We start from the raw sequence: 12,855 nt of genomic DNA, 5'->3' as shown, positions 1-12,855 counted from the left end.
ATTCACTCATTTCTTTATTCATTCACTTACTTACCCTACCAGTCTTTTCTTTTTCAAGAATCTGACCTTTCGTTAGAAAAGGTTTTGAGTTCCTGGATTCATTTAAAAACTACAAACTTGCGTCTAAGAATAGAAACAACAAATAGTGGTAGTTCTGTCATTGCTGACTCTACTTCTGTCTTTCAGCAAAACCTTACGGCCATGCCTCTGCTCACTCCTTCTACCCTCCTCGTTTCTCTCCTTCATCCTCCCTCTGTAAGGTCTCATGTCAGGTTTAATGTCTGTCACATCTTGAAGCAAACCCAGAGGCCGGTCTTTTCTTTTCCCCTCATCCACCCTTTTAAATGTCCAGGCCACGTGCTGTAAAAAACCCGATAATCCCCACCCTCCTTTGCTACTTTTACGACACCTGAAAGGCTTTTACATTTGATGCAATTTACAAGGATTATGGAGGCAGATCTAACATTAAAATTAGTTTCTGAAACAGCATGATGTTGATTTTAAATAGAGGAAGACAAAAACAGACCTTTCATTTTAATGGTGCTACAGTTTATCTGGCTGAAATGTCGCTGACAAATCATACAAATTGCAGGTACTTAGCTAGTTCAGTTAACATTACATTCCACAGTTCAGTGAAACAGCATCTCCACCTTTATTTTTCGAAATTTTAAAAATGGGAAACGTGAACGGACTGATAACACACACAATACTGTTCCATAACTCGTGTAGGAGAAAAAGAATTGTAGTTTAGTGTTAAGATAGATACCAAGTACATTTTGATAGATAAGTACATTTTGAGATTACACTGATTTTTACCAATTATTAGGCTACTGCACATGTTCATATTTCCAACCAATGAAGGAGCTTGGAAAGAAAAGCGTCTGGACTTCTTTAAGTTGCTTGAAGATGTTTCACCTCTCATCTGAGAAGCTTCTTCAGTTCTAGGGTCAAGTGGTGGAGAGTCCCAGATTTAAGCCCTGTGGGAGCATCCCCCGCCCCAAAAGGGTGAAGAGGTGAAACGGCTTCAAGCAACTCCAAGAACTCCAGAAGCTTTTCTTTCCAAGCTCCTTAGACTACGATGACTTGGATGACTGAGAACCTTCACAGACATATTTCCAACCATCCATTCCACTTATCCTTGCTAAGTTGCGCTGGAGCCTATGCTAGCTACCATGGGGCAAGAGGCAAGGTACACCTTGGACATGGTGTTAGTCTGTCAGAGGGCTAACAAATAGAGACAGACAACAAATCGCACTGATGGGCAATTTAGCATTACCGATTAACTAACTGCATGTCTTTGGACTGTGGGTGGAAGCCAAATTACCCGTAGAGAACCCACACAAACACAGCAAGAACATGCAAACTCCACACAGAAATACCCCGGCCAGATGGTGGAATCGAATCATGAACCTTTTGCTGTGAGGCAACAATGCTAATCACCACACCACCATGCTGCCTATGTGTTCATATTTCAATAAATATAATTTATTTCAATGTCATGAGGCAAACAACTCATAGAATGGGTAATAATTTATGGCTTTGACTCTTAGCTGGTAACAATGGCTAGGACCTCTGACTGCGACAAGCAGGACCAACCTGCTATCTGTGCAGGCGGTATTCTTAAGGAAGTAATGCCCAGTTAATACTGTTAGTAGGAAGCTAGCTAGCCAGATATGCTAATGAATGTCGGTCAGATGAGCAAGTCCAACAATGTCTTTATCTGGAACAATCCATAACCTGACAAGTTAGCTTAAAGTCAGCCATAATTACAAAATGTTTAGTTGTGTTCGTTGTAGACAAAATTAATCAAATTAGAGTGCACTTTTTGATTTGTATAGTCATGCCTAATCTTGTGGGTTGAAGCTCCTTTATTCTCCTTCCGATAGATTTTAACAGGAAAACGAAAAGAATTCAGAGAGAGCTCTTCATCTTTGCTTCCAACATGATGTTGGATAACCTCTTCAATGTCACTGTAGTTACATATATTGTGCGTTGCTGCATTATTATTATATAATCAACGAAAACTAAAACATGGGCTCAGAAAATCTAGGTAAATCACCATCAGCTAATGTTGGTAATAGTGATCTCTTTAAGTGACATGTTCCCTTCTTACCGTTAGTCTCTTGTCAGAGTTGACTTCTATCATCCCTTTGAGCAAAGCTTGGCAGTCAGGAGGTATAAAGTGTGGCATGTGGAATACTCCACTTTTCACTTTCTCTAGAAGCTGCCGCAGGTTGTCATGATCAAAAGGCAAGGCACCCTGGAAAGTGACGGCAGACGATGGAGAGAGAAAGGATGAGATTAAGAAGTACTGGTGGTTTAATCAAAAAGAAGAACTGTTCACCAGTCTGCAGCTGGCAACTTTGTGTCAAAATTGTTTTCCCAGTCAACCCTAACCATTTAAAGTCTTTATGTACAGATATCAGAATTGCTTTTTTGGTCCAACTCTTCTATCCAAATTGAGATGTATCTCATCTAATAATAGCTGGTGACATTCAGAGTAAGTACCAGCTCCACACGTTACACCTTTATGATATCCTGAGGACTAAGGACATGAACATGTAAAGCTGTGGACACCACTTAACCAAGGCTGCTTCCACCTTAAGCAGGATTAGTTTGTGCAATGTGGTATAGTGTCTTGCAGACAAGTCCCAAAAAACTGGAAAGCACTTAGACATGTGCATGGCACCTTGCATTTATGATGTGACAATTGACATCACTCAGACCCAAGTGGACCCTCGAATGCCGTGTCGAACTGATAAGCTCTAAGTCATCATCTGTAACGAACCCAGTCCTAACCCTAACTCTAAATCCATCCCAGGGCAATCAGAATTTTTACTTCTTCTTCGTGTTAAGTAGTTCTTTCTTGTCTTGGTAATCAGGAAACAAAGAAAAAAAAATAACTCTAACACATTTCAAAAACTATTCAGATTTTTTCCAGAATGATCCATTTGGCCTTTCTCCAAGATATAAAGTTAGGACAAACCACCCAGGGTGACCTCAGAGGGGTAAAAGCACATGGCAGACCTCAGCCAAGATCTTGGAAATCAGATCACTGTTATTAACCCACATCAAATATTATCCATTGTTTAGCATTTATTGTGAAAGGACTGTGGAAAAAGACAGGAAAGCTGGGAGGGAGAGCAGGGGGAAGACCTGCAGTATATGGCCTCAGGGCAGATTCCCACCTGGACCTCTTTAATAACCTTACAGCATATGGTCCCCGGCTTTCTTTTTTTCTTTTCGTCAAAGAAGTACTTTTTGTTCATCTCTCAACCACAAGGTTCAGTTTTGGGTTACGTGGTTACAGCTAATAACTGAGAGCTCAAAGAGTAAATGTTCTAAATAGACATAAGTCGTACAATCATACAAAAAAGAAAAGAGTACACAATATAAGAAAGAGATATAAAAACCCCAGAAGCTGAGAGAATCTTCTTACCACGAGGAGAGCAAACAGAATGACTCCACAACTCCAAACATCCGCCCTACGACCATCGTACTTCTCACCCTGAAACACCGCAGTGGGTTAATGTTACACATGCAAACACACACAAAAGACATCATTTAAAGTAGGTAACTCACCCTTATGACCTCTGGGCAAGCATAGTGGGGCGATCTGAAAGGAAAGAATTATTTTATTCACCAAGATATCAAAAATGTTTTCATGGATGTTGATTGTGTTGTGATCTGAGAGTACAAAAACTGAGAACACCTGCTTTTTAATCCACGGACTGAAAAGGTGAATCCAGGTAAAACCTACAATCTGTTGCTAATTTTATCATTTAAATCCATACTCCTCCCAATGGGCTGAGCGTTTGAGCTTTGGTGAATGCTGCCATTGATTACGTAAAAAGCACAATGGATGTTTTATGGGTTGCTTAAATTCATTAAAATACTAAGATACTGCACACATGCTATCTGTTTTATCCATTACAATAAAACTGATAAGACAACTGAACCACAGAATCTTCTTTGTGGTCTTTGCCCATACTCACCCACAGCTGGTTTCCAGCAGACTATCCCCAACTTGTAGCGAGGCCATGCCAAAGTCTGCTATCCTGATGTTGTTCTTCTCATCCAGGAGAAGATTCTCTGGCTTAAGGTCTCTGTGACTGAACATACAAACACTCAATGAAAGCACTGAAGTATTTTTTCCAAGCCGTAAGTAGAAAGAAGAAGAAAGGTACTTATTTGTATATTTGGTTGACTTGTTTGACGTGAACATTCATAGCACAGTGTTTATTAAAGGTTAGGCATCTGGAAGAGAAAGCCTCCATGTGGTTCTAATAGGGAACTGGTTTCAATCAGACCAATTATATAAGCAGGTGACATGACACTCAGATAATGCTAAAAAAATCAACCTGTCTTAGAATTCAAACACAGATGGTGATTGTCATGACTATGCCTCCAAAGAGCCAATCAGCAGTGAAACATGTAAGCCAATCAAGTTGCATATGTGTCACGTTCAGTGTATGTTACCCACACATTACTAACAGTCACCAAAATTTGTATCCACAGTGTACCGTAATTGTCGGGCTATAAGCCGCTACTTTTTGCACAAGCTTTGAACCCTGCGGCTTTTAGTCAGGTGCGGCTTTTCTAAGGATTGTCCATGATTTTTGTCATATCGTAAGAGGATTTGTTTTGTTTGTTCCGCTGTTGTACGGCACTACGTTGCCTGGCAGAAGGATCGGGGTTCAAGAGTGGTATGTTGGTCACATGTCCGTCCGCCAGGCAACGTAGTGCCGTACGAAGTAGCGCGAAAAACAAACTTCAAAGTAGCGCTACGCGTTCAGCGGGAGGCGTGGATGATGAGCGGCGATAAACTTGCGAAAAGCAAGTTATGCCCAACTCCACCAGTGGATTCTGACAGCGTGGAAAAGTGTGAAAAAATCCACGATCACCAACGGATTTCGAAGGGCTGGACTGCTGCATGATGGAGAGGAGGACACCGCCACGGCCCTTCAGAGGGTGTTCGACTCTGACACTGACAACGAGGATTTGTTTGGTTTTGAAAGTGACAACGAAGGAAAGAAGCTGAGAGTGGATGACGAAGCCATCCTGAGCCTGTTCGTATCCGACACTGGAGAAGAGGACTTTGGTGGTTTTAGTGCGCAGGAAGAAGAGAAAGATGGTGGTGAATGACTGACTTTTCTTCTTGTTAAAGCCGTGTCACTGCACCTGAGCCTAAAAGGTAGGCCGAATCTATTTTTCTGGTGTGCTGTAGGTTATTGTTATGTACTACATTTGTTACTCATTTATGAAGCACAGTACATGTTTCGTACTTGTAATTACCGCTACTTGTACATATACCTAAAAAGTTATGCAAATATGTACCCATAACATGTTTTTCAAAATATGAATAACAGGGGTGTGTCTCCAAAAAGCCATCTCTTTCCTGACAATTCCCTTTGTGCATATTCTCTTACATATGATAAGTCAGCATTGAAACACCTGCGGCTTTTAGTCAGGTGCGGCTAATGTATGTACAAAACAGGATTTTCCCCCTGATTTTAGCTTGTGCGGCTAATATTCAGGTGCGCTTTGTAGTCCGGGAAATACGGTAATTATGTTTGAGTCACCACTAAATACGAAATGAGGAATTTGAAAAATCGCTGTTATCTAACAGCCACAATCAGCAATTTATTAACAAATAATAATTCTTCATTAGAAGTATATGATGAGCTTGAAAAAATCACATACAGCTAGCGTATAGGTTTGGCCCCTAGATGGAAAACCTTGGGGCTCAATCTGCATTTGGTAATAATTCCACCAGAGACAATTCCTCATTCAAGTGGACTGATTATGCTCTTTTCCAAATCCTAATTTTTATTGAAGAACTCTACTAGAGTAGCTTTCCACAACTGATGATTTAAAATAATCCTTTCCTTAAAGCTAGCCTCTCTTTAAGACAATTTTTCTGACCCTCAAACAATAAAATAGGAAGTGGGCGGTGCCCGATATGACCATATTAGGCATCTCACCCTCTTATTGAAATCATGAAGACACAGGAGTAGAAAAAATGATCTGAAACTATTAGTGTTTTGAGTCATAGGCACCACAGATACATTAGCTGACCTGAGTATTTGAAGGTTTAATGGCTAATATGAGCACCTACCACTGTTTAAAGGGTCCCTTTAAACTTCTAACATAGTCTCATTTGTGCTTTCTTGGCTAGGACACTCATCTAAAAGAGTTTTAATCCTCTACCTTTTTTCCTTGTTAAATAAAAATAAATAAGTGAAATAAATTTAAATACGAATATTCAATAATATTTATTTTAATTCTCCAAATTCTATTATAATAAGACGATGAGAAGCTAGAATGTGGCTAAATGAATAATGAATTATCTCTCATTTATTCCATCTTGGGAGCCAGTGGGCTAAACCAGCTGCTTGAATATGAAATAGATAAAACAAACCCAGGTCTAATTATTATTCATAACAACCTGTAAGGCCCAGGCGGCAAATATCTGCAGAATCAGTATTTTTGCTTGCAGTTTATCTGATAATATTCATACTGTTCCTTGAGTAGGAGTTTGTAAGCACTGCTTTTACTTGTAGATCTTTAAATTGTCATACTGCTACTTTAACTAAGTAAAGGATCAGAAAAACTGAGAATGATTTAGTTCTTAAAGCCATTAAAGAAAAGTCATCAACAGGCAAACGACAAATGAGAAAGGTTTCCTGTAGCTTCTCACTGACCATATGGAGTGACTATGGCAGAAGTCCAGGGCAGAGATGATTTGTCTGAAGAACTTCCTGGCCTCTTTGGGGGTGAGCCTACCCTTCTTCACCAGGTAATCAAATAACTCTCCGCCAGATACATGCTCCAACACAAGGTACCTGGGTCACAGACAAGAAATAAGTAACATAAAAAACAAAAGGTTTATCTCTGCAGTATATCTTCTATGCCATGTGCTTATTTATCTCGCTTTTGTCTTACAGAACATTCTTCCCTTTTTAATTCAGTGTTGTTTCTGCTCTAGCAGAGATCCAGAAGCAGATTATTTTATGTCAGCAGAAAGGAGAAAGACACAGAGATGTACTCACAGGTATTTGTTATTTTCATAGACATCATGCAGCTTCAGAACATGAGGGTGCTCTATTAGTTTAAGAATAGCTATTTCTCTCTCCACCTGCACAGACGGAGGGAGGGAGAGGTGTAGAGAAAGGTTAAGAGAGAGGGAGAGAGAAAAGAGCAAGTTAGAAATGATAGAAATGGAAATGTCAGACAGAAGAGGAAGGGAAATATGATGTAAGACAGCAAGAGGGAGGACACAAGCATATAAAAAAACTGTTGGGTAAAAATTCAGAATAGGCAGACTTGTTTTTCAACTTCTTTTCAATAGTTTGCTACATTTAGTGCAGAATAATCAGAAATAGTAACAGTAGTAGTAATAGTAGAGATGCAATACACAAATTATAATTTAGAACAAAAAGTTCTTAAATTGAAATTGTTAAGAAATCATGAATCAAATGTGCCCTGTTATAATACCATTATTTACTTTGCGCAAGCTAGTAAGCAGGTCAAAGCCGTAGTAAGCTAGCTCCATTATGCTAGTTACTAATCAAAATGCTAGTTTAAAGCCTGTGTCTTATCTAAACTTTCATGAAGATAAATACTTGGCATGTACAGAGTGTGACTGTGAATTTCTGGGCCACTATCCAAGTTAAAAATAACAGTTTGGCACAGCCGTTTCTCTTTTGTTTTGTTTGTTTGTCTTTTAACTTTTAATTATAGAAAAATAACCAAGCCTTTTAAAAGTATTTTAGCTCTTCACCACACCATCTCTGAACATTTTAACTAGTGCAAAATTGATGTGTCACCGTACATAAACGTCTACCGCTGCAGTAAATATCATCTTACTTTGACAATACGCAGATATTGTTCAAGAAGGCCCGTATTAGCTTATAGAGCTATTCTGACAAATTATTAGTGCATCCCTTTTTAGAGCCTGTGTTTTGTTTTGTTTTTTGTTACTCCTGCTTTATGGATGAATAAAATTTACAACTCATAGCTAACAAACCTCCAAAGAAATACATAATTACGTAATTTTGCTGCTAACATTTTAGCCTCTTTTAGCAAGCAGCTTCTTAGCTAGCAGGGCTACTATGGTTGAGTCATTTTGTCTCTCAGAGACCATAGTTCAAATTCCACACAGAATTAATAATTGATGTTAATGATGTTTGGTTAGCATCTGAAAACCAAAATAATTTTCTAGGTTTATGAACTAAAACACGGTTTGGATTCAAATATGGCTGCCACTTTTTCAAAGCTCTGTCAAGCTGACGTATCCCTTTTGAAGAGTCCGAAGAGCACAGCTTAAGGCATAAAATCTACTTCCTATTGTAGCACATTACCTGTGTTTAAATGAACCAAAATATTTCTTTTCGGTGACTGTTTCACATTTTGCCTTGAGACCAGGCCGTGTCAGTTGATTCCAGGAGCAGTTTTCTGTAAAACTTATATAGTTACATTTTTTTTTATTAATCTTTGATCAGTCAAATATGATGAAACCAAAGCAAAAGCTAGTTTTTCTGTCTAAAGGCCATTCTCAAGATTTATATGACTAAATTCAGTACTTGTACTTCCTTAGACAAGGGCAGACAGCCCTCATATTAACTATTGCTAAACTTTTTATGCTTGTTGCTTATGTTTTATTACAATACATGAAAATATGGATGCCTATTTTTTAAAAGAAATGTAATTTTAAGTGTTCCTTTTAAATATTTATTCATTCATTCAGCTCTAGTAGCTGTCCACAGCATGACCTATTATAGAGCAGAACACGTGGCAGAGAACTAGGCGCAGCATTGATTTTCCTTCCACACTGCCAGATTGATTGCTGGACAGTAAATTCATGTCATGTCTACTGTCTTTTAAATAAAGTTTACAGCTGAAAAATATATTCTGAAATGCCCTAAAAGTTTAAACAAAGACCTTTGTGAGGCCATTTAAGGACTACTTGTTGTCTCTGTAAAACACATCTATGAAAAACTGCTTGGTTTAATTGAATACAACAGGACTGTGACGCAAGAAATATATTTTAAGACAGCATAAAACTGAACATATAGGAAAAAGTCTAGAGCCACACAGTGATATCTTTATATTTTGGTAGGAAATTGGGAAATATGAGCAGCAATTTATTGAAACATTCAAAAATGTACAGCAATACAGTATATGACGTAAAAAAAATATTGGTCATATTAAATATAAGTCAGTATTTAGTATGACCACATTTATTCTTCACCATAGTCTGAACTCTCTGAGGCCATTTTCTTGTCATTTCTTAAACTAGTCTTCAGGAATAGTCCTCAAGGCTTCTTGAAGGACATCAAAAACTTTTCTTTGGAAACTGGCTGCCTTTTGTTGTCTGTCAGCATGATTCCACTCTGCTTCAATACAACTGAGGTCAACTTTCAGATACTGTTCAAGTTTCAAAGAGAGCCACCTGGACTTCTTTTGCGTTTCTGAGATGGTTCTCCTTCTTCAGGTCATCGACTGCAGATAGCTTTTAGGCCTGTCATTTCTTTTGTCCACCACTTGTTTTTAAAGACACACCACACATGACAAGATTTGCCATGTTTTGGAATCACTTTGTTGGTGCAAAAAATATATTTTTTTTGTCTGTCAAACTGTTCTTTGACATTTTATTTTGCATATTCAGCTAAAGAAATTGGTACAAATTATGTGTTTTTGCAGCACTAGCACTAACTCTTTGCTAAGTTGTCCGTTATGTGTGGACACAGCACTGGTTCATCCCTTGGATTTTGTGCCTTTTTAAGCTTGAGTGATTCAGGGCATTTGTCACGTGCTATTGGTGAATGCTGCTTTTTTCCCAACACAGTTATCAGACTATAGGAAGAAAACATTATTTTGTATTGTTCTGATAAAATAAACACACACATGGAAATGGGACAGGAGCAGGTTCGTGATGTTTAAGCCAAACATACCAGATGTGTGATATATATCTGCCTCACTGTGAAATCTTGAGCTATCCGGTGTTTTTAGGATGCTGGCATTTTTGCACATCTTAAAACATATGCTAGCACCATGCTGCACGTCTAGTGCCTAAAGTGTGCCTTGTGCAACCTGCCAGTTCTAAAAAAGACATACCCTGTAAAGCTCCATGCAATCAACCACATTAAAAACGCCAACATGAACAAGCTATTTAGATTTCAGTTCAGTCCAGTGTATTTCAGCTGCAGTTGCTTTCATCAGAGGGCTTAATTAGCAGAATGAAATCATCCCTATTGTTCGGTATACAGAAGCAGTGCCCACACACACTCGGCAGCTCCAAGTTCCAACACACTGCCGGGCTTTTCTTGACAAAAATAAAGACTCATTTTCTGCTGCTATTTCTGCAGAGTGCAAGCTTAACATGATTTGAGCTTGGCAGCCACCATAATGACAGCCACAGTGACTATATGCACGGCACAGCTAGAAAGACAGCCGGATAAGTAGATGAGGTGAATTTGGAGTGCTGTACCTTCATTAGAACCGATTCAGAGAGCTTCTCTCTGTTGACGATCTTTATGGCCACCTTCTGCCCTGTTATACAGTGGACACCCAACTTCACAAGTCCTGAGAAGCAAGACAGAGGGAGGAGAAGAGAGCATCTGAATATCGCAGATCATGATGCGGTGTGAATAACAGGAAGGAAGGGATGTCATGATTAATTCAAAAAGCTTTATTCTTCCAACTCAGCTTCAAAAAATGATTTAGAGTTATCTCCATTCTCGGAAACCTCCTCAAAAATGTTTAGCCTTTGGGAGACCCTTTAAGAAGGCCGTGGAGGGATAAAACTACAGGAGATGAGAATACTTAGTGTACAGAATAAATACGGATTAAACCATGAGCTTCGATATTACAGAAATGTTAAAGTGGCTTTGCAGTGGGGTGTTACACCCCGGCGCACCTTGCAGACGCCCTGTTTTTTGCGTTACTCTGCAGGGTGCCTACCTGTCTGTCCCTTCCCGAGGGTCTTCTCCAGCCGGTAAGGCCCCACAAACTGACTGGACTGGCCCACCGTCAGCTCTTTGCTGCTCATCCTTCCCGAGATGAAATTCTATTCCAGATATAAGGCAAATCAAGATAGCGCTCGCTCCTGCTCCGTGCGTAATGCCGTAACGCACATTACAGGCGGCTATACGGCGGTGCAGAGAGGAGGAAAGGAGAAGAGAGGAGGTGCGGACTGGTCGTGATCTAAAGCCGGGCCTCGCAGGCTACTCCCATGCAATTGTTTGTCATGCGGTCAGGAGTGAGAACCGGTCCTGTTTCCACTCTGTAAATCCAGAGTCTTTCAAGTCAGTGTTACCAAAGCACAGGAAGCGGCATCATTCAAGGGAAAGGTAGGAAAAGATCAGAGATGAGGACGTGTGAGGTTTAGCCGGTACCAGAGATGGGAGATGTCCACAGAGGTGCGAACAGTCACATTAAACCCACCCCCCTGCTATAAATAACTGTAGTTTAAAGCTGATTGATCCTATATAGCTTATGCAGCTGGCCAAGAGTACAGCAGTAACGAAAAATCTCATTCAGACCTGGACAGGAAGGCTACATTTGCCACAGATTGATTTCTGTAAGAGCAGTCTCAAATATCCGAAGCCAGAATGCCCTGATCGATATCAGGGACCCCCGTTCTTCTGTTGCCGTCCAAAAAAAATGTTTTCATAATCCTCCTGAGCCCATACATTCCCCTCTTCCTGTCAAGTCGGGCCTCATTTGGTCACAATCTGCCTTTCTGTGTAGATGCGGCGTTGCCCAGATAACAATCTATTATCACAAACAGCATCAGCAAGAAGAATGGGTTTTCCAATATCCGGTGCACACTTTGGCTCGCCCCCTCCCCGGCCCTGCATCAGGAAATAGAGGAAGAGGGGGAAGAGCATCAAAAAGGCAAACAGCCTCGGGGGCAGACCGGGCCAGACGGCCGAAAGGCGTGCTGGCTCGGGACAGCTGCAGCGTGGAGAGGTGCGCTCGGTGCGCCGGGGGAAGGATCAGCGCTCAACCCGGTGATTAATCCCGCTCCTAGAAACAACAAGCATCCTCAGCTGGCCTGGTGGTAGCCGACTCCCCGCCTCTCCTCTTCCCCTGCTCCCTCTCCCCCTCCCTCTCTCTTCTTCTCTGTCTTTCCTTTCTTTCTCGCTGGCCGGTTTTGCTCATGATATCACCGCATCTCCTCCCTTAGCCGGCTGCTTCGTGCACAAGGAGCAGAAAAACAAACGCTAAATAAGTAAAAACATTTTAGTTTCGAGTCTTTCAGGTAGTCCGAAGTTGGCCGCATCCGTGGGAGTGTTTATCATTGACGGGATGTCCTCCTCTACTCTGCCGCTACCCGTTTTTTACCCCTCTTGTTTCCTCCACCTATTACACTCCTCCTCCTCCTTTTCATGGGTCAGCATCAGCATCCGGGTTCCATAGTTCCCGCCCCACCCCCCCTCCCTGGTGCTACGCCTCTACCTCGTCCCACTCTCCACTCCCCCTCCCCACCATCCAACTCCCCACCTCCCCTTCCCCACCCGTCCTTTTAACTACTGCAAAGTTCCACAATGCTGTTTGTGACTGACTGCAACAACAGCATAAGCGTATTTTTTTTTAAAAGGCACATGACCACGTGAACATCAGCATCACAGACGTACACAAATAAATAATTGGTTCAGTACAAATAATGGCAATATGCCAACAGAAATCTCGTTTGTCATTTTTTTAAATGGAAGCCAACATTATGACATTTCTATTGTAACAATGTTGGCTTCTATTTAAAGTAAAATAGAAGTTATATTAGCGCCAGTTATAATGCGATGTAGCCGTAATGCAGTCAGTCACGCAATTGATGTGTTACTTTGCACA

At 40.6% G+C, this 12,855-nt stretch overlaps 1 protein-coding gene across 2 annotated transcripts in view; it reads right to left on the bottom strand.

Moving 5' to 3' along the window:
• Positions 1-12,399, bottom strand: part of LOC146389248 (serine/threonine-protein kinase BRSK1-like) — a 37,542-nt gene extending 25,143 nt beyond the window's left edge. Inside the window, exons 1-8 of one of the 2 annotated variants that reach the window (XM_084926984.1) lie at positions 10,966-12,399; positions 10,493-10,587; positions 7,053-7,138; positions 6,705-6,845; positions 3,996-4,112; positions 3,583-3,616; positions 3,440-3,508; positions 2,114-2,260 (exon numbers count right to left, since the gene is read on the bottom strand). In XM_084926984.1, coding sequence (XP_084783110.1) covers positions 2,114-2,260; positions 3,440-3,508; positions 3,583-3,616; positions 3,996-4,112; positions 6,705-6,845; positions 7,053-7,138; positions 10,493-10,587; positions 10,966-11,053 — 777 coding nt within the window. In that variant the 5' untranslated portion in view covers positions 11,054-12,399. The remainder of the gene's footprint in view (positions 1-2,113; positions 2,261-3,439; positions 3,509-3,582; positions 3,617-3,995; positions 4,113-6,704; positions 6,846-7,052; positions 7,139-10,492; positions 10,588-10,965) is intronic. The other variant, XM_084926985.1, reaches the window with a different exon arrangement.
• Between the last annotated feature and the right edge of the window lie 456 nt (positions 12,400-12,855).

This window comes from Perissodus microlepis, chromosome 4, assembly GCF_051167445.1.
Source record: "Perissodus microlepis isolate ML-2025 ecotype Zambia chromosome 4, ASM5116744v1, whole genome shotgun sequence".
Taxonomy (NCBI): Eukaryota; Metazoa; Chordata; class Actinopteri; order Cichliformes; family Cichlidae; genus Perissodus; species Perissodus microlepis.
Note: the sequence above shows the minus strand (reverse complement) of the source record. Positions and strands in the feature narration are given on the sequence as shown.